Consider the following 22,349-nt stretch of genomic DNA (forward strand, 5'->3'; position numbering starts at 1 on the left):
GTGCCCCAGGCAGTCTCTCAAAAGCATTCTCTGAATGCACCCACCCTGCCCCAATACAAATCAGCCTGTCTGGGGAGGTGGTTACACCTCCCTGTGACAGGAAACCTATTGTCCAGGCCTCCCCTGCCAGAGTTTCCCTCAGCAGCAGGAGGCCAGACTCGTGTCTGTGGCAGTGGCATCCATTTTGTGATGCCAGGGCTTTGGAAAGTTTTAACCGTTTTTAGCCAGTGTGAACATGTCTCTCCCTCTAGAGCGGTGGAATGCTACCCCCGCTGCCAGGACTGGCGGGGGGTAGTATTCCAAAGTGTTTGACACCAAACACAAGTTAGCATTTACCGCAAGGTTATAATGCACTTAAGAGTATATGGTATGGCTGTATCACAGAACATCCATAAGGAAGTATTTCCGAAAGCTGCAGAGGGGCTCCGCTCATGCTTGGACACCCTCTCACATAAAACCAAGCACTCTGCCTTCAGGGTTGTCAAGTCCTGCCATAGGAGTGGCTTAAAGGTTTATATGTGTCTGTATAAGGTAGTGATATAGGTAGCCTATACCACAGTAAGGGGTGCAAGCACACCCTTACCCAGGCTGCAGTAGCAGACCTGTGGTGTCATTTTGGAGTGCTTCCCAGGGGTGGCATAATACACGCTCCAGCCCCTGGGAGGTACCTATGCCCTAGGTACATAGTATACCATATACTAGGGGCTTATAAGGCACTCCAGAATCCAATTAGATATGTACCTAATCTACATGAAAACCATTTTACAGAGAAAGCAGATAGACTGGGGCCCTGAATAGCAGGATCCCAGTCCAACTAAGTCATAAACCAGAAAAACACCAGGAAAAAAGTGGGGGCGACCATATAGTCAGATTCCACCTTCCTACAACCACTACTAAAGCACTAATGACCAAAGTAAAAGGTCTAACCGTATAGGCCAGTCTATGGCAAACCACAACACCATTCGTGACCTTGAAAGACATTTTAGTGCAAATGTCAGATTTGCACAAACCACTACAACACCCACCAAGTAGAGAGGTCTTAGCGGACAGGCCACTATATCACAATCACAAACCACTAGTAAAATTATTATTTATCCTGAGGAAAAGTGTGCGCAGGGGCTGAATTGAACCATATAGTGTCCGCAGAACATTGGGGTTTAAAGGAATGTTACTTTACAATAGGCCACTGTTTTTTCCCCTATGGTCCATTGCTCGGAGGGGCAGTTGTTCTCCTTTTTCATACACTTCTGAGCTGCCTTTGATTTGGTGGCCGAGATTGTCTCTGGTGAAACAAGATATTCCAAAGAGTCTTTTGGCTTTAATCCCAGAGCTACACACACACAAGGTAATCATGGACACATAGGACTCTGACCCAACAAATATCGATCAACAATGGGCTGAGGCAGGGTTGGCCCCCTTACTCTTCTCCCTATTGATTGCTGACATGCCAGCAGCCTCGGCGGTCTTGGCCTGGAGCTTCAGCCCCAAAATGGATGGAAACATGTAGCCTGCCTCGTATGTGCATACGATCTTGTGATTTTAGATCTAACAGAGAGAGGCTTGCAAAGGACGCTGGATGCATTAATGGACTGTAGAACTTCTAAAACGTTAGTGGTAAATATGGAGAGGACTAAAGAAAACTGCCAAGTTTAGTTGGCAGCTAGGCCCCCCCCTCCCCCACAAGCTGGACTTAGTTAATGAATTTAAGTGTTTAGGGGTTGGTTCTGGAAGTCCCTGATGTCCAATATCCACATCGAACTTTTAAAAGTAAGGACCCTTGCCTTGGTTAGTGTCCTGAACATTTTTTATGGGGACTATAGCGAGGTTTCCTACACGCCTGTCTGATAAGCTTATGCTACCATGATACCCACTCAGTTTCAGTGCGGAGCCCAGCTGCTATGTGCTAGTACCAAAAGGGATTGTGACAACCAGGATGGGAAATGTTTAAAAAGCTTACTGCCACTACCAGGATCATCAATGATAGAGGCTCTAAGAGAATAGAGACGGATATGACGTCATGGCCAGGGTTCAAAAAGTCCACTTGCCCGCTTGCTATAGCAAGCCAGATTAATTCAGGACGGCATATTTTTAGGGCCTACTTGCCCTTTCTGGCGAGTAGGATGTCAAACTGACTTTTGACCCCTGTCTCTGAAAGCGAAGTAAGGTTGACAAGATTTAACGGCATCTTTTTCTCACAAAGTAAATGAGCAATAAAGATGCCTTTAAATCTTGTTGTCTTGTCACATTTGCTCGGCTTTCAGAGACTGAGTCCAAGTACATTACAGTTCGGTCGAGTAGATTTTTCAAGTTACTAGACCTGCAGGCCGCCTAACATTTTTGTGATTTTTCGAGCCCTGATGGAACATACTGTCCATTAATCCGATTTTGGCAACGTTTGATTGCTAGCGAGGGGCTGTGGTGTAAAGATGAGATTAGGCAAGGTGAATTGAGCTGGGCTAAAAGTGTTAAAAAAAAAAAAAAAAATACCTGGAGGTTATTAGTGGCGAAATGAAGGTTAAGTTATGCCCTCAGAATTTACAAATAGAGTCCTCGAAGAGTGAGCTCAGGGCACTAGGTAAGGAACTGTGCAGAGGATACGATCAGCAGTATTTAGACCGGGAAAAACTCATTTTATGCTCAACTCTTGGCAAATTGAAGAAGGGTTCCCATACATGGATTTATTCCCCAACCACTGACTTGGATACAAATTGCTAAGGCTAAGAATTGGTATCAATCCAAGTTACACCAATGGCAAAATAAAATAGGCAATGATCGATTCCGTGGGTAACTGTACATGTGGTTTGAGCGCAAAATGCAATAATTTGCTCTTTATATTGGACTGTCTAAAAGTTCTGGCCCAGCGGGAAACTAATTTACGTTCAATTTTTTAAACTTTGGCTTCAGGAATCCTGCACAAGCAGTAAAAGTAGCTCGTCTAACCGACATGCGCTTCCGGGATGTAGCATGTGCCATTGGGAGATCTATGATCGCTGTCAAACAGGTTTTTGTGTGTATATGAAGGCTGATTTTTTTATATGTATTTTATGAACAGGAGTTAGAATTAATGTCAGAATGTCAAGGTGAAGCCTCAAATATTTCACATTTTAGGGCTTTTCGGGTTTTGATGGGTTTTATTGGAGGTTTTCCTTATTTTAACCTTCGTATGTCATTTAATAGAGTGCATTTTTAAAAAGTGACCATGCCTGTATGTTTTTTGCTTTTTAAAGGCGTATGGTCTAAATAAACATCTTTTGATGATGTTGATGAACTTGGGCAGTAGCTTAGTATATATCTTTAAGATTGAGAAAGTATTACTAAGCACTTACTGGATGATGTTAATGTGGATGTGTGAGAAGATGTGTGAGTGGTTCTGTTGATGATGTCATCCGTGATGTTATTGACCATGCCACGAGTGAAGTAGTATGTTAGGTCATAAGCAGTGCAGTGCATGCGTAGGTTACAGTTCGCTCAGGTAACTATAACTGCCAAATTTCTGTGGTTTTGTACGAGTGAAATCTGACCCTAGCTATAACGTCCCTGTTACCTTTTGGTGTTTTTCTGTAAATATAGATCTATATGTATATATTTCTGGAAAAAACAGTTAGCAATTGAGTTATGGTTGTGGCTCAAATGAGTGAAACCACTGAAATCAATAGGTTAGCCGCACACCCAGGACACATTATACCTTGCACCACTCACTATGTTGTTCTCTTCTTAGCTATTTATGTGTGTTATTTTTCTCATTTGGACGTTGGTCCTATGAACGCTGGCCGTGATGGCGTGGTTTGAGTCCACTGATTCTCCTAGCCAGACATTTTCAGAGGTTGTGCGCATATGAGTCAGGACCACTAACTTTATAACTGTACTTTTTCTGTGAAAATGGCAGTGAATTGGGTTTTTTAATGTTATACTTAATTTCCAAGCACAGTGGAATTGGCCACAGGTGCGCCCACCCTCCTGTGGCCATCCAGCCCCCCCCACCCATGCCTGCTTCCCCCCATGTGCATGGCATTTGGCTGTGTACAGCCTTAGCTCGCTGCTGGGCCTGATCAATGGCCAATCTGTGCACCTAGCCTCTTTATGGCAGCCCCTATCGCAGGTGTTCTCATTTTTGTATTGGAAAAATAATTGTGTCCTGTTTTTTTTGGCTGAAAACTAGTTATTTTCAGTAAAATCTCAAGTTTCTCTAGTTTTAGCACAAAGTGGTGGCTTTTCACTCTACCTAAAATAACTTGCTACTAAGTGTGATGTTCCTTAAAATTGGGATTTGCAGGCTTTTAGCCCTCTCCCCCGATAACTGTTTTGAAGCACATTGTTACACACCTTGATGTGCCTCCTAGCACCATTCATCTACCTCCCACCTGGGGGTACAGTCCAGCCCGAACTGCTAGACCAGGAACTCCCTGAACCGGACAAAAGCAGCCCAAGACATGATTGGGGCTCTTCAGTCTTTTCTAACAAGCAAACTTAGGGCTCAGACCTTAACCTGCATGTTTTCTTTGCCTGCATGATACATTCACGCAAGTCACCACTCCTCTTCGGAGCTTGCAGTTGATGTAGTGCGTCTTCGCTACTCTCCACCGGATTACTAGCACTAAGAGCATTTCTTGATCAGGCTTTCAGAGGCTAAGAGAACCTTCTGGCTCCAGTGTAACCCCTGAATGCCCATGGACTTGGATTAGATGTGACCTCACACATCCACGGATCTTTAGAAGCCTCCTCATCGCTTCTGAAAGGCAAGAAATGGAAGTTAAGGCAATAAACTGGTCTCTTTGCCCCTCCTGCTCTTTAATGACTCCTGAGACGGGTGGCAGAGGCTGCGCTAGGGACGCTTCTGCTGTCTTTGGCTTGTCATCAGCAGATGCTTCTTCTGTCTTTGGCTTCTCATCACCTGTGGCTTCTGCTGTCTTTGGCTTGTCATCGTTGGATGCTTCTGCTGTCTTTGGTTTGTCATCAGTGGAAGCTTCTGTAGTCTTTTGCTTCTCGTCCATAGAGGCTTCTGCTGTCTTTGGTTTGTCATCAGTGGAAGCTTCTGTAGTCTTTTGCTTCTCGCCCATAGAGGCTTCTGCTGTCTTTTGGTTGTCATCAATGGAGGCTTCAGCTGTCTTTGGCTTCTGGTGGAGGCTTCTGCTGTCTTTGGCTTCTCATCAGCGGAGGCTTCTGCTGTCTTTGGCTTGTCATCAGTGGAGGCTTCTGCTGTCTGGCTTCTCTTTGGTGGAGGCTTCTGCTGTCTGGCTTGTCATCAGTGGAGGCTTCTGAGGTCTTTGGCTTCTCATCAGCAAAGGCTTCTGCTGTCTTTGGCTTGTCATCAGTGGAGGCGTCTGCTGTCTTTGAATTCTCATCAGCGGACGCTTTTGCTATCTTGGGCTTGTCATCGTGGAGGTTTCTGCTGTCTTTGGCTTCTCATCAGCGGAGGCTTTTGCTGTCTTGGGCTTGTCATTGGTGCAGCCTTATGCTGTCTTTGGCTTCTCATGAGTTGAGGCTTCTGCTGTGTGTGGCTTGTCATCAGCACAGGCTTCTGCTGTCTGGCTTGTCATCAGCAGAGGCTTCTGCTGTCTGGCTTGTCATCAGCGGAAGCTTCTGCTGTCTGGCTTGTCATCAGCGGAGGCTTGTGCTGTCTGGCTTGTTATCAGTGGAGGCTTCTGCTGTTTTAGCCTCATTATTGGAGACTTCTGCTGTCTTTGGCTTGTCATCAGTGGAGGCTTCTGCTGTCTTTAGCTTGCCATCAGTGGAGGCTTCTGCTGTTTTAGCCTCATTAGTGGAGGCTTTTGCTGTCTTGGGCATGTCATCAGTGGAGGTTTCTGCTGTCTTTGGCCTCTCATTAGTGGATGCTTCTACTGTCTTTGGCCTCTCATTAGGGGAGGCTTCTGCTGTCTTTGGCTCCTCATCACCTGAGGCTTCTGCTGTCTTTGACTCCTCTTCACCTGAGGCTTCTGCTGTCTTTGGCTCCTCATCACCTGAGGCTTCTGCGGTCTTTGGCTCCTCATCACCTGAGGCTTCTGCTGTCTTTTGCTTCTCATTACCTGAGGCTTCTGCTGTCTTCAACTTCTCATCAGTGGAGGCTTCTGCTGTCTTTGGCTCCTCATCACCTGAGGCTTCTGCTGTCTTTGGCTTCTCATCACTTGAGGCTTCTGCTGTCTTTGGCTTCTCATCAGAGGAGGCTTCGGTTGTCTTTTGGCTTTCCTTCAATGGAAGCTTCTGCTGTCTTTAGATTGTCATCAACGGAGGCTTCTACTGTCTTTGGCCTCCTCATTAGAGGCTTCTGCTGTCTTTTGCTTCTCATCAGCGGAGGCTTCTGCTGTCTTTGGATTCTTGTCAGAGGAGGCTTCTTCTGTCTTTGGTTTCTCATCAGCAGAGGCTTTTGCTGCCTTCAGCTTGTCATCGGTGAAGGCTTCTGCTGTCTTTGACTTCTTATCGGTAGAAGCTTCTGCTGTCTTTGGCGTCTCATCACTGAAGGCTTCTGCTGTCTTTTACTTCTTGCCCATGGATGCTTCTCCTGTCTTTGGCTTCTCATCAGCCGAGGCTTCTGCTGTCTTTTGGGTTCCCTTCAGTGGAAGCTTCTGCTGTCTTTGGCTTCTCATCAGCCGAGGCTTCTGCTGTCTTTGGCTTCTCATCAGTGGAGGCTTCTGCTGTCTTTGGCTTCTCATCAGTGGAGGCTTCTGAGGTCTTTGGCTTCTCATCAGCAAAGGCTTCTGCTGTCTTTGGCTTGTCATCAACGGACGCTTCTTCTGTCCTTGGCTTCTCATCAGTGGAGGCGTCTGCTGTCTTTGAATTCTCCTCAGCGGACGCTTTTGCTATCTTTGGCTTGTTATCGGTGGAGGTTTCTGCTGTCTTTGGCTTCTCGTCAGCGGAGGCTTTTGCTGTCTTGGGCTTGTCATTGGTTGAGCCTTATGCTGTCTTTGGCTTCTCATGAGTTAAGGCTTCTGCTGTGTGTGGCTTGTCATCAGCAGAGGCTTCTGCTGTCTGGCTTGTCATCAGCAGAGGCTTCTGCTGTCTGGCTTGTCATCAGCAGAGGCTTCTGCTGTCTGGCTTGTCATCAGCAGAGGCTTCTGCTGTCTGGCTTGTCATCAGCAGAGGCTTCTGCTGTCTGGCTTGTCATCAGCAGAGGCTTCTGCTGTCTGGCTTGTCATCAGCAGAGGCTTCCGCTGTCTGGCTTGTCATCAGCAGAGGCTTCTGCTGTCTGGCTTGTCATCAGCAGAGGCTTCTGCTGTCTGGCTTGTCATCAGCAGAGGCTTCTGCTGTCTGGCTTGTCATCAGCAGAGGCTTCTGCTGTCTGGCTTGTCATCAGCAGAGGCTTCTGCTGTCTGGCTTGTCATCAGCAGAGGCTTCTGCTGTCTGGCTTGTCATCAGCGGAAGCTTCTGCTGTCTGGCTTGTCATCCGCGCAGGCTTCTGCTGTTTTAGCCTCTCATTATTGGAGACTTCTGCTGTCTTTGGCTCCTCATCACCTGAGGCTTCTGCGGTCTTTTGCTTCTCATTACCTGAGGCTTCTGCTGTCTTTAGCTTGCCCTCAGTGGAGGCTTCTGCTGTTTTAGCCTCTCATTAGTGGAGGCTTTTGCTGTCTTTGGCTTGCCCTCAGTGGAGGCTTCTGCTGTTTTAGCCTCTCATTAGTGGAGGCTTTTGCTGTCTTGGGCATGTCATCAGTGGAGGTTTCTGCTGTCTTTGGCCTCTCATTAGTGGATGCTTCTACTGTCTTTGACCTCTCATTAGGGGAGGCTTCTGCTGTCTTTGGCTCCTCATCACCTGAGGCTTCTGCTGTCTTTGGCTCCTCATCACCTGAGGCTTCTGCGGTCTTCAACTTCTCATCAGTGGAGGCTTCTGCTGTCTTTGGCTTCTCATCACTTGAGGCTTCTGCTGTCTTTGGCTTCTCATCAGTGGAGGCTTCGGCTGTCTTTGGCTTCCCTTCAGTGGAAGCTTCTGCTGTCTTTAGATTGTCATCAACAGAGGCTTCTACTGTCTTTGGCCTCCTCATTAGAGGCTTCTGCTGTCTTTTGCTTCTCATCAGCGGAGGCTTCTGCTGTCTTTGGCTTCTGCTCAGTGGAGGCTTCTGCTGTCTTTGGCTTCTCATCAGTCTAGGCTTCTGCTGTCTTTGGCTTGTCATCGGTGGAGGCTTCTGCTGTCTTTGGCTTGTCATCGGTGGCGGCTTATGTGTTTTGCTTCTCATTGGTGGTGGCTTCTCCTGTCTGACTTGTCGTCAGCGGAGGCTTCTGCTGTCTTTGGCTTTTCATCAGTGGAGGCTTCTGCCGTCTTTGGCTTCTCATCAGCGAAGGCTTTTTCTGTCTTGGGTATGTCATCTGTGGAGGTTTCTGCTGTCTTTGGCTTCTCATCAGTGGAAGCTTCTGCTGTCTTTGGCTTCTCATCAGGTCAGGCTTTCTCTCTTTGGCTTCTCATCGGCGGAGTCTTCTGCTGTCTTTGGCTTCTCATCAGTGGAGGCTTCTGCTGTCATTGACTTGTCATCAGCGGAGGCTTCTGCTGTCTTTGGCGTGTCATCAGTGGAGGCTTCTGCTGTTTTTGGATTCTCATCAGCCGAGGCTTCTGCTGTCATTGGCTTGTCATCAGCGGAGGCTTCTGCTGTCTTTGGCGTGTCATCAGTGGAGGCTTCTGCTGTTTTTGGCTTCTCATCAGCCGAGGCTTCTGCTGTCTTTGGTATGTCATCGGTGGAGGTTTCTGCTGTCTTTGGCTTCTCATCAGCGGTGGCTTCTGCTGTCTTTTGCTTCTCATCAGCGGAGGTTTCTGCTGTCTTCGGCTTCTCATCGGTTGAGGCTTCTGTCTGGCTTTTCATCAGTGGAGGCTTCTGCTCTCTTTGGCTTCTCATCAGTGGAGGCTTTCACTGTCTTTGGTTTCACATCACCTGACTCTTCTGCTGTCTTTGGCTTGTCATCAGCAGAGGCGTCTGCTGTCTTTGGCTTGTCATCAGCAGAGGCGTCTGCTGTCTTTGGGTTCTCATCAATGAGGCTTCTGCTGTCTTTGGCCTCATCAGTGGAGGCTTTTGCTGTCTTTTGCTTCTCATCAGTGGAGGCTTCTGCGGTCTTTGGCTTCTCATCAGTGGAGGCTTCTGCGGTCTTTGGCTTCTCATCAGTGGAGGTTTTCGCTGTCTTTGGTTTCACATCACCTGACTCTTCTGCTGTCTTTGGCTTCTCATCAGCAGAGGCGTCTGCTGTCTTTGGCTTGTCATCACCTGAGGCGTCTGCTGTCTTTGGCTTGTCATCACCTGAGGCGTCTGCTGTCTTTGGCTTGTCATCACCTGAGGCTTCTGCTGTCTTTGGCTTCTCATCAGTGAGGCTTCTGCTGTCTTTGGCCTCATCAATGGAGGCTTTTGCTGTCTTTTGCTTCTCATCAGTGGAGGCTTCTGCTGTCTTTGACTTGTCATCGGCGGAGGCTTCTGCTGTCTTTGGCTTGTCATTGGTGGATGATTCTGCTGTCTTTGGCGTCTCATCAACAGAGGCTTCTGCTGTCTTTGGCTTCTCATCAGCAGAGGCTTCTGTGGTCTTGGGCTTGTCATGGGTGGAGGCGTCCGCTGTCCTTGGCTTGTCACCGGTGGATGTTTTTGCTGTCTTTCGCTTCTCGTCAGTGGAGGCTTCTGCCGTCTTTGGCTTCTCGTCAGTAGAGGCTTCTGATGTCTTTGGCTTCTTGTAAGTGAAGGCTTCTGCTGTCTTTGGCTTCTCATCAGCCGAGGCTTCTGCTGTTTTTGGCTTCTCATCAGCCGAGGCTTCTGCTGTCTTTGGCTTGTCATCAGCAGAGGCTTCTGCTGTCTTTGACTTCTCATCACTGGAGGCTTTTGCTGTCTTTGGCTTCTCATCACTGGAGGCTTCTGCTGTCTTTGGCTTCTCATCAGTGGAGATACTGGGACTTTTCTTTTATGGCCAGTGCACTCTTGAGTCATTTTAGGCAGGTCTGATCTCAGACCAGGATCCCTGCTTTTTTTTAGCTTGGATGAGGAGTCTTGTACCTTCTGGTTTTAGACCAGGATACCTGTGCCTCGGAATTGGTGGCAATAAATGTATGTTGCTTCGAGGACAAACGCAGTCTGTTGGGGTCCTGACACATTGTAAAGCGGGTACACTTGATTAAAATTAAGGTCTGGCAAGAATCCTGAATAGATTATCTCCTGCAGCTTAGTGAAGTTTTTCGTGCAGTTTCCTATTGTTGAACCCTTGAATCATTAATGTATGTTTCTCTTAGTTAAATGATAAAATGTTGTTTATTTATTTTCTGCTTTGGTTATGCAAGCTGCAAGAATTGTGCAGGATCACACAGTAGCTTCTAATTTAGAATCTGATGTTTGAATTCCAGGCTATAGCATTACCAATCCGGACACCCTGTTCAGAATTAAAAAGGAAGATGAGCCATATGCAAAGAAGCTGACCGTTCACAAGAGAGAAGACCTGAAAAAAGCCACCAAAGGTAAGAGTCTGTGCTGCCCGTACTGTATGCCACAGTTTCTAGTCGCTCAGCAGCTTACACTGCACAGGTCAGAGTCTGTGCTGCCTGTACTGTATGCGACTGTTTCTAGTCGCTCCGCAGCTTACACTGCAGAGGTAAGAGCCTGTGCTGCCCGTACTGTACGTCACCCTTTCTAGCCGCTCCGCAGCTTATACTGCAGAAATAAGAGCCTGTGCTACCCATACTGTATGCCACAGTTCCTAGCTGCTCCGGAGCTTATACTGCAGAGGTAAGAGTCTGTGCTGCCCGTACTATATGCCGCCGTTCCTTGCCGCTCCAGAGCTTACACTGCAGAGCTAAGAGTCTGTGCGGCTTGTTCTGTACATCACCGTTTGTAGCCGCTCCGGAGCTTACACTGCACAGATAGGAGTCTGTGATGCCTGTAGTGTATGCCACTGTTTCTAACCAGCTTTTATATGACAGGGGGCTTATAACGTGTCTTAAGAGTAACCTCTCTCCCTCTCCACAGCCGGCTGTTCCGTTCCCAGCCCAGACATCCTGCTGAGGATTAAACATGAGGAGGTGCTGTTCGGCAAGGATTTGCGTGCTCATCACAAGCCTCCCAGCGCCAGTGAGTATGGACAACGGCAAAAGCGTTCACAGGCAATGCGCCGCACGACCCACTGCACCATGCGCCACACATTTCTTCTCACCATGTGGCGCAACATTCGTCACGCAATGTCTCACCATGCACCACACCATTCATCTCACCATGCGATGCAGCATGCGCCACACCATGTACCTCACCATTCTTCTCACTATCCGATGCACCATGCATCGCACCATGTGCCTCACCATTCGTCTCACCATGTGCCGCACCATGCGATGCACCATGAGTCACTCCATGCGTCGCACTATGCGATGCACCATGCATCATCACGCCATGCGCCCCACCATTCATCACTCGATGCGTCTCACCATGCTCCACACTATTAGTCTCACAATGCGTCTCACCATGCGCCACACTATTAGTCTCACCATGCGCCACACCATTCGTCTCACCATGCGCTGCAGCATGCGCCACACCATGTACCTCACCATTCTTCTCACCATCCGATGCACCATTGTAGGAGAGTAGGGTCTGCTATCCTATGGTCACCCCAAATTTTTGCTTTTTGCTTCACTGGTTTTTGACATATTGAGGCTGTGGGCCTGCTAATCAGACCCCCAGCCTGCTGTTCTCTCTACTAAATTGACACTATGCACTATAGGTGCATAACCAATTGGAATTGGATCACCCTGTGAGCCCCTGTACCAGTGTACACTAGGTACCCAGGGCATTGGTGCATCTAAGGCCTACCAGGGGCTGAAGCATGTATTGTGCCACCCCTGGCCTAGCAATTTGACACAACTGGCTGATCACTCAGCTGGGGTAAGTTGGTGTAACCACCTCTTACTTAGGTGTAGTATACCTATAAATCAAAAAGATGAGGGGAAGTCAAGGAAGGGCTTTTATGATCAGGTCCAGCATACATGCCCAGAAGACTATATTCAAACACTGAGTATGAAGTTCCTATCGAGAGACGAAAAAAGAAGAAAAATGCTAACTGTGTGGTAGAAACCGATGAAAAGTCGGAGAGTGATCTCCTTGTTGGAATAAGACCCTCACACACCTGACAAGTAGGTGTCTTGCTTCATCATCGGGTCTGCTCCTACTCGGGCCGGCGCTGCAATGCCCGATCAGGCACCCGTTGAGGGGCCTACTTCTCGGAGATCTTTTTTCCAGAGCCGATAGGTGAAGTGCAAGTGAGGGTCCTAGTGTCAGTACACGTGAAGGTGTTGTGTGCGTTAAAATAGGGAAAAATAATCCAATCCAAAAATAATTTAATGAGTATGGTTACTTCCCTAATTAAAATGAAAATGGCGCGTGTCGTCACTTCAATGTTGTGTAGTGATACGCTAAAAAGAGGTCGACATGTTTCTTGCCTATTTATCAAAGTTGATGGCAATTCCTCAGGACCTAGTGATATACTACCTCCACATTTTTTGGTGGTGGTCACCCAAAGCGAATAGTGAAGGAGCGGCCACCATTACAGCACCCTAAAAAATGTGTAGGGGTGGTTGGTACCTTGGTGTCAACCGGGGTAAGCAATGCTTAACCCTCGTTCAATCCGTGCCGGGCCATAATGGTACCGGTCTCCGCCAGCACTGCTGTGGTTTTGCAGTTGGATTACAGCGTTAACCCTACCCCTGCGGATCGGCCGGTCCAAGTAGTATACCTATACCTAACCTTAAATGGAACACATGTTAACCTATAAGTCACTCCTATGGCAGGCCTTAACAATCCTGAAGGCAGAGTGCTTGGTTCCATGTGAGATGGTGCTCTGGCATGAGCTGAGCCTGTCTGCAGTGGTCGGAACAACTTCCTTCTACCGTTTCCTGATATCGTCATACCATATACTCTTAAGTGCATTATGAACCTCGCGGTTAAATGCTATCTTTGGTTTGGCTTTATCAAAACATGTCGAGTAAGGTGTCATACGAATTGGAATACTAACCCCTCGCCAATTCTGGCGACGTGGTTAGCATTCCACCCTTCTAGAGGGACACGACATGTACAGTACCTGAAACCCGGGTAAAATCAGACATAGCCTCAGGTCCACAAAATGGATGCTGCCACCACAGACACAAGTCTGCCCTCCTGCTGCTGGGAGTCCTTCCATCTTGGGAGACGTGGACAAAGGGTTTCCTGCCAGGGGAGGTGCGTGCACCACCCCAGACAGGATTTTGTGTATTGGTCAGGTAGGGCTTGAATAGAATCAGACATGCCTGAGGCTCACAAGGAGCCTCGGTGCATATGCCAGTTAAAACCGGTCCTGGGGCACACCAGCCTCGGACCTGGGGCGAGCTGGACAAAGGATTGGGGGTGTAACCACCCCCCTTCCTGGTCCCACCCTTAGGGAGGGACCTAGCAGGTAGTCCGGCCCCTAGAATCCGCTTAAAGGTAGGAGCTGTGTCCTAAGACTTCAGACATCCTGGAATCAACTTGCTACAAAGAAGAAGACGGGAACTTCGACGCTCTGCTACACAGAGGACAGAAGGAAATCTCCCCTATGGTCAGGGAGTGACCATCTTGCTAACGCAAGCACCAACCAGCTACTCGACGTCTGCTTTGCCGCCGCCTCCTGCCCGAGCCCAGAGCCCGACAAGACCTGGACCTCCGGACCTCTCACAGCCCGATCCACAGTCCCTGCAAAGAAGGAACCCGTGGAGGCACCGAGACACGTGGAGCCAGCCATCTTGAAAGACCCACGACAAGCTGCAAGCGCGACAACAGAGGCTCCTTCCAAGTTGTGCTTTGGGTCCTGAGAAGCCCAACATCCGAGCAGCATCTGCACCAAAGGTGAGCCCTCCAGCATCTCCACGATCTGCGTGGGGCCCCTCTGCACTTTGCATCTCGACGCGCCTGCCCGGTCCCTGGCCCGTTGGCTAGTGGCCATTTTGGCGACGAACCTTGAATACTACGACGCTGGTCTGGTTGCTCCAGACTGGCCCCTGCTGCCCTCCAAAGGAGCAGCCCCTCTGATCTTGCTGGTCAGAACAATCCGCTTTCTTCATTTCTCACGACTCCTGCTTTTGCCAAGGCTTGTTTGCTTCCTTCGAGTCGCCGACACCGCCGACAGCGAGAGCCTGCGTGGGACAGCTCGTGAGCCGACTCCTGGACGTCGTCGACCTTCAGGGACCACGTGGCTGCGGAGATAAGCTACACCTCATCACCTGTTTGCACCCGACATCGCCTGGTACCTACCTGGTGCCACGCCGGTCACTGGCTAGTGACTGTGAACACTGTCCCCTATGCTTTCAGGTCTTCTACAACTCCGATCCACCCTTGGATCCACCGCATCTCTTCTGGACCGACCGCCTGCAGCATCTTTGTCATCAGGCTCCATTGAACAGATAGACGAAACCCGACGCACTTCGAGACCTATGCACCCGCTTCCTGTGGGTGAGGTAAAGCTGGCACTCCGGTGCCCAAGTGTAGAGTAACATCTCTAGTGTCTAGGTTTGAAGTCTTGATTTCGTAGTCCAACCAGAAGACCCTTCTAGCAGTAACTTTTGAACTTTTACGCACCCATTCAAAACCTATGGGAGCCCGCGTGTAACTTTCCTCACTGCACACGCGACCCGTGGACCTCCTGGTCACTAACTGAAGTTAGCTCCTTGTAGGCCCAGCGATTCTAGAGGCCCTAGGCCTTTTCCCTTTCCTAGTCGTGGTACTTACACCACTATTTTAGTATATGGTTTGAGTGGCCACCAGGGCCCATCCATATAAAGTGCAACTACTGTATATTGTAATACTTTCTTGTTTAACGATTTGTGCTCCTGTGCTCATAAAGAGTCTAGGGGATACTTTGAGTAATAAATACATATATATTTTGAATATATATCTGTGTGGTATCCTTTCATTGGTATAAAGGGGGGTTACATATGGTAAAACAGCCTGCTTAACACGCTTTAACGAGTTTAGCCTCAAAGACTGCTTAGCCTACGCTACCACTAGGGCAGCTAGTCCGAAAAGGTTGACTTACAACCACACCATAAGGGTTGCTTGGCATGGTACAAGGTGGTCACTTTAACTAGTGAACATCATATACCAGGCCATCTTCTCACAACCATGCATCGCACCATGTGCCTCACCATGCGCCACACCATGTGTATCACCATGCGCCACACCATTCGTCTCACCATGCGCTGCAGCATGCACTACACCATGTACCTCACCATTCTTCTCACCATCCGATGCACCATGCATCGCACCATGTGCCTCACCATGCGCCGCACCATGCTTCACACCATGCACCGCACCATTTGTCACACGATGCGTCTCACCATGCGCCTCACCATTTGTCTCACCATGCGCCGTACCATGCTTCACGTCATGCGCCACACCATTCGTCACACGATTCGTCTCACCATGCGCCGCACCATTCGTCTCACCATGTGCTGCAGCATGCGCCACACCATGTACCTCACCATTCTCACCATCCAATGCACCATACATCGCACCATGTGCCACACCATTCGTCTCACCATGCACCACACCATCCGCCTCACCATGCGCCACACCATGCGTCTCACCATGCGCCACACCATTCGTCTCAACATGCGTCTCACCATGCACCACACTATGCGTTGCATCATGCGCCCCACCATTAGTCTCACCATGCGACTCGTCGGATGGAAAGAAGAAATGAAGCTTCTGCCTCTTCTCAGTGACTGGGTAACCCACAGAAATAGAGATACCGAGGGGAGTCACTGTTGCTATGATGACCATGTTAGAACCTGGTCTGGTACCAACTGCACTTCCAGTTGCACATTTAAAACCATTGGGACTTGAAAGATCAGAACCCAGAATCAGAGTGAACCTCCTCCGTCTAGCGGAACCAGAACACAAGGCAGATATTTGAACGATATAGGCCACTTTGTTCCCCTCTGGCTAGAGTTAGTGCTTTACAAGTACCCAATGCTGCCGGCATAGGTCCGCTGGGCTACATCAGATGTTTTACAAGTACCCAGTTCCGCCGGCATAGGTCCGCTGGGCTACAGTAGATGTTTTACACGTACCCTATGCCACTGACATTGGTCCGCAGGGCTACAGTACATGTTTTACAGGTACCCTATGCCGCCAGGATAGGTCCCCTGGGCTACAGTAGATGTTTTATAAGTTCCCAGTGCCACCGGCATATGTCCGCTGGGCTACAGAAGAGGTTTTACAGGTACCCAATTGTAGGAGAGTAGGGTCTGCTATCCTATGGTCACCCCAAATTTTTGCTTTTTGCTTCACTGGTTTTTGACATATTGAGGCTGTGGGCCTGCCAATCAGACCCCCAGCCTGCTGTTCTCTCTACTAACTTGACACTGTGCACCCTAGGTGCATAACCTATTGGAATTGGATCACCCTGTGAGCCCCTGTACCAGTGTACACTAGGTACCCAGGGCATTGGTGTATGTAAGGCCTGCCAGGGGCTGAAGCATGTATTATGCCACCCCAGGCTTGGCCTAACAAATTTGACACAACTGGCTGATCCCTCAGCTGGGGTAAGTTGGTGTAACCACCTCTTACTAAGGTGTAGTATACCTATACCTAACCTTAAATGGAACACATGTTAACCTATAAGTCACTCCTATGGCAGGCCTTAACAATCCTGAAGGCAGAGTGCTTGGTTCCATGTGAGATGGTGCTCTGGCATGAGCTGAGCCTGTCTGCAGTGGTCGGAACAACTTCCTTCTACTGTTTCCAGATATCGTCATACCATATACTCTTAAGTGCATTATGAACCTCGCGGTTAAATGCTAACTTTGGTTTGGCTTTATCAAAACATGTCGAGTAAGGTGTCATACGAATTGGAATACTAACCCCTCGCCAATTCTGGCGACGGGGTTAGCATTCCACCCTTCTAGAGGGACACGACATGTACAGTACCTGAAACCCGGGTAAAATCAGACATAGCCTCAGCTCCACAAAATGGATGCTGCCACCACAGACACAAGTCTGCCCTCCTGCTGCTGGGAGTCCTTCCAGCTTGGGAGGTGTGGACAAAGGGTTTCCTGCCAGGGGAGGTGCGTGCACCACCCCAGACAGGATTTTGTGTATTGGTCAGGTAGGGCTTGAAAGAAACCAGACATGCCTGAGGCTCACAAGGAGCCTCGGTGCATATGCCAGTTCAAACCGGTCCTGGGGCACACCAGTCCCGGGCCTGGGGCGAGCTGGACAAAGGATTGGGGGTGTAACCACCCCCCTTCCTGGTCCCACCCTTAGGGAGGGACCTAGCAGGTAGTCCGGCCCCTAGAATCCGCTTAAAGGTAGGAGCTGTGTCCTAAGACTTCAGACATCCTGGAATCAACTTGAAACTAAGAAGAAGACGGGAACTTCGACGCTCTGCCGCACAGAGGACTGAAGCCAATCTCCCCTGTGGTCAGGGAGTGACCACCTTGCTAACGCAAGCACCATCCAGCGAATCAACGTCCGCTTTGCCGCCGCCTCCCGCCGGAGCCCGAGCCCAGAGACTGACAAGACCTGGACCTCCAGACCTCTCACCGCCCGATCCACAGTCCCTGAAAAGAGGAGACCCGTGGAGGCACCGAGACACGTGGAGCCAGCCATCTTGGAACGACTACGACAAGCTGACAAGTGCAACAACCGAGGCTCCCTCCAAGTTGTGCTTTGGGATCTGAGAAGCCCAACACCCGAGCAGCATCTGCACCAAAGGTGAGCCCTCCAGCATCTCCACGATCTGCGTGGGGCCCTTCTGCATTTTGCCACTCGACGCGCCTAACCGGTTACTGGCCCGCTGGCTAGTGGCCATCTTGGCGACGAACTTCAAGAAATACACCGCTGATCTGGTTGCTCCAGGCTGGCCCTTGCTCCCCTCCAAAGGAGCAGTCCCTCTGACCTTGCTGGTCAGAACCATCAGCTTATTTCATCTCCTACAACAATTGCTTTTGCCAAGGCTTGTTTGCTTCGATCAAGTCGCCGACACCGCCGACAGCGAGAGCCTGCGTGGGACAGCTCGTGACCCGACTCCTGGACGTCGTCGACCTTCAGGGACCACGTGGCTGCAGAGACAAGCTACACCTTTCTTCCTGTTTGCACCCGACATCGCCTGGTACCCACCTGGTGCCACGCTGGTCACTGGCTAGTGACTGTGAACACTGTCCCCTCTGCTTACAGGTCTTCAACATCTCCGATCCACTCTTGGATCCACCGCATCTCTTCCAGACCGACCGCCTGCAGCATCTTTGTCCACAGGCTCCACGGAACAGATAGAAGAAACCCGACGCACTTCGCCTATGCACCCGCTTCCTGTGGGTGAGGTAAAGCTGGCACTCCGGTGCCCAAGTGTAGAGAATCATCTCTAGTGTCTGTGTTTCCAATCTTAAGTTCCTAGTCCATCCGGAAGATCCTCTTTGCAGTAACTTTGTACTTTTTACGCACCCATTGAAACCTATGGGAGCACGCGTGTGACTATTTGCTCTGCACACGCAACCCGTGGACCTCCTGGTCACTAACTGAAGTTAGCTCCTTGTAGGCCCAGCGATTCTAGAGGCCCTAGGCCTTTTCCCTTTCCTGTTCGTGGTTCTTCTACCACTATTTTAGTATATGGTTCGAGCGGCCACCAGGGCCTATCCATATAAAGTGCAACTTCTGTGTATTCTACTGTAATCTTGTTTGACGATTTGTGCTCCTGTGCTCATAAAGAGACTAGGGGCTACTTTGAGAAATAAATAACATATATATTTTGAATATATATCTGTGTGGTGTCCTTTCATTGGTATAAAAGGGGGTTGCATTTGGTAAAACAGCTTGCTTAACACGTTTCACGAGTTTAGCCTCAAAGACTGCTTAGCCTACGCTACCACTAGGGCAGCTAGTCCGAAAAGGTTGACTTACAACCACACCATAAGGGTTGCTTGGCATGGTACAAGGTGGTCACTTTAACTAGTGAACATCATATACCAGGCCAACTTCTCACACCAATGCTGCCGGCAGAGGTCCGCTGAGCTATGGTAGATGTTTTACAGGTACACTATGCCGCCGGCATAGGACTGCTGGGCTACAGTAGATGTTTTTCAGGTACCCTATGCCGCCGAACTAGTTCCGCTGGGCTACAGTATATGTTTTACAGGGACCCTATGCTGCCCGCATAGGTCCACTGGCCTACAGTATATGTTTTACAGGTACCCTATGCCGCCGGCGTAGGTCTGCAGTGCTACGTAGATGTTTTACAGGTACCCTATGCCACCGGCGTAGGTCTGCAGTGCTACGTAGATGTTTTACAGGTACCCTGTACCGCCGACGTAGGTCCGCTGGGCTACAGTAGATGTTTTACAGGTATCCATTGCCACCGGCATAGGTCCGCTGGGCTACAGTAGATGTTTTACAGGTACCCAATGCCGCCGGCATAGGTCCGCTCAGCTACAGTAAATGTTTTACAGGTACCCAGTGCTAACGGCAGAGATCCGCTTGGCTACAGTTGATGTTTTATAGGTACCCTATGCTGCCGACATAGGTCCTCTGGGCTACAGTATATGTTTTACAAGTACCCTATGCCGCCGGTATAGGTTCGCTGGGCTACAGTAGATGATATACAGGTACGCAATGCTGCTGGCAGAGGTCCGCTGGGCTACAGTATATGTTTTACAGGTACCCTATGCCGCTGGCATAGGTCCGCTGGGCTACAGTAGATGCTTGACAGGTTCCCAGTGCCGCAGGTATAGGTCCGCTATGCTACAGTAGATGTTTTAAAGCAAGGGTGTGGAATTTATTAAAATATCTACTTGTCCATCGGGCAGGTTGCTTCATAAATCTACTTGTCCTGTAACAAAATCCACTTGTCCCTTTGGTGCCATGTTGTGCGGCGACAGATAATGGCAGCAATCTCATTATATAAGAGCTCTTATATAGCCTCTCGGATTATGCCAGGGCTCATACCATAGCAGTGTTTGAATACTAGCAATCCCTTTATGTTGCTACGTTTCCGCAGGTCTACATACTGGGACTGAAGGTAGTGGTAAACAATAGTTCCAAGGTTGGAATGTCCTTTTGAGTCTGCAAACCTACTAACTTGCATGTTTTGAGGGTTTTCAACAACTCTTCTCTAATCGTTTCCAATACTGAGAAATGTTTTAAATTTACTCCTGACAATGGCAGACGTAAATCTTCTTCCAGAGTTGGAAAAAAAAGTGGTTGAAGGGAAAGTGAACTTGCAAACACTCAGGTTTTCGCATGAGCAAATCTACACATGCATATATGCTCATGCTAAAATGAAGTTCACAAATATTTTCTAGGAGTACTATCTCTTGCTTTACTGCTGTAAATTCTTGTGAATTCACGAAAGCCATATTGCTGCCTTAAAGCAAGGACATATACCAAGGGTGCACTTTTGAGACTTTCTTTAATAATTGGGCCCCTAGTTTGGTCTTGCGTTAACCATCACCTTTTGTGTTTATTAAAATTCTCTCTCTCTCTCTCTCTGTATAGGCTGGCTTCACGGTGAGTGACAACATTCTGCTCTTTCACAAGGAGCATATCGGCACACAAATTAGTTTTGTTCAGTGCCAGTAACTAATGTGGCAGTGTGTGCTTTTTTGAGACCAAAAACATTTTTTGCTTTAGCCAATGTTTGTTATAATGGTGAGGGTCCGGCAGCTCTCACATCAATAAGGTTTTACAAAAACCATGCAAAAACAAGTCGCACATTGCCAAAACTAAAAAGCTGACCACCATTTCAGACCTACTGGCTTGGCTAATGCTTGTTTATTTTTATGTTTCCCAAAATGTTATTGAAACTGGTTACACTGATTTTCTAATATGAATATTTTGAGGAAATACTAGCATGCTTCAACACATTTTACTTAGTGATGCTGCAAAGAAATGGTACCTGAAATTTTACAGTAGTTTAGAAAAAAAAAAATGTTTCCTACTTTCATTTTTTAGTAACATTTTATATTCAAAGCAAAAAATCACTAATCTTGCTTTCAAGCTTTTGCAAAAATTTACATCCAATCAGAGAGCATTCTGGGAGAATTATGCATAGCCTCCTATTGCTAAACTTTGAAAACGTTAGTACACATTTTTATACTGGAACCACTGTCAGTAGTGCAGTCAGAACTTCTATTTATTGAGAGCGCTCACCCTAATAATAAATGCTTTCAATTAATGAACCATAAATACAAGTTTGAACAGGATTAACATATGCACACAAATATTAACTTAACTTCCTTCCCTGATCCTTAATGGGGTACTGCAAACTGGCAGCCAGAGGGTTTGTACTGCAGGGGGTTAAGCCTCCTTGTCCCAAGGACAAAATTCACATTAAAACTTGTTGCCCTTGACCCCAAACAATATGTCCTGGGCGTCGGGCTATAGGAATTCCACATCCCTGTTTTAAAGGTATCCATTACCGTAGGTATAGGTCCGCTGGGCTACAGTAGATGTTTTTACAGGTATCCAATGCTGCCGGCAGAGGTCCGCTGGGCTACAGTAGATGTTTTACAAGTACACTATGCCGATGACGTAGATCCGCTGGGCTACAGTATATGTTTTACAGGTTCCCGGTGCCGCCGGCATTGGTCCGTTGGGCTACAGTAGATGTTTTACAGGTACCCTATAACACCGGCATAGGTCCTCTGGGCTACAGTAGATGTTTTACAGGTAACCTCTGCAGCCAGCATAGGTCTGCTGGGCTACAGTAGATGTTTTACAGGTACCCTATGCCGCTGGCATAGGTCTTCTGGACTACAGTAGATGTTTTACAGGTAAACAATGCCGTCGGCATAGGTCCGCTCGGCAACAGTAGATTTACAGGTAGCCTATGCCCCCTGTATAGGTCTGCTTGGCTACAGTAGATGTTTTACAGGTATCCAATGCCGCCGGCATAGGTCCTCTGGGCTACAGTAGATGTTTTACAGGTACCCTATGCCACCGGCATAGGCCTGCTGGGCTACAGTAGATGTTTTACAGGTATCCAATTCCACCTGCATAGGTCTGCTGAGCTACAGTAGATGTTTTACAGGTATCCAATGCCGCCGGCTTAGGTCCGTTGGGCTACAGTAGATGTTTTACAGGTACCCTATGCCACCGGCATAGGTCTGCTGGGCTACAGTAGATGTTTTACAGGTATCCAATGCCGCCTGCATAGGTCTGCTCGGTTACAGTAGATGTTTTACAGGTACCTAATGCCGCCAGCAGAGGTCCGCTGAGCTACAGTAGATGTACCCTATGCCGCTGGCATAGGTCTGCTGGGCTACAGTAGATGTCTTATAGGTATCCAATGACGCCGGCATAGGTCCGCTGGGCTACAGTAGATGTTTTACAGGTACCCTATGCCAACAGCAGAGGTCCGCTGAGCTACAGTATATGTTTTACTGGTACCCTATGTCGCCGACAGAGGTCCGCTGGGCTACA

At 48.6% G+C, this 22,349-nt stretch overlaps 1 protein-coding gene across 2 annotated transcripts in view; it reads left to right on the top strand.

The window, feature by feature from the left end:
• The window catches only part of LOC146822549 (uncharacterized), a 249,153-nt gene that overhangs the window by 85,230 nt on the left and 141,574 nt on the right, over window positions 1-22,349 (top strand). For both annotated transcript variants that reach the window (XM_085613666.1, XM_085613667.1), the window contains exons 3-4: window positions 10,292-10,402; window positions 10,911-11,012. In XM_085613666.1, coding sequence (XP_085469792.1) covers window positions 10,292-10,402; window positions 10,911-11,012 — 213 coding nt within the window. The remainder of the gene's footprint in view (window positions 1-10,291; window positions 10,403-10,910; window positions 11,013-22,349) is intronic.

This window comes from Triturus cristatus, chromosome 6, assembly GCF_964204655.1.
Source record: "Triturus cristatus chromosome 6, aTriCri1.1, whole genome shotgun sequence".
Lineage (NCBI taxonomy): Eukaryota > Metazoa > Chordata > Amphibia > Caudata > Salamandridae > Triturus > Triturus cristatus.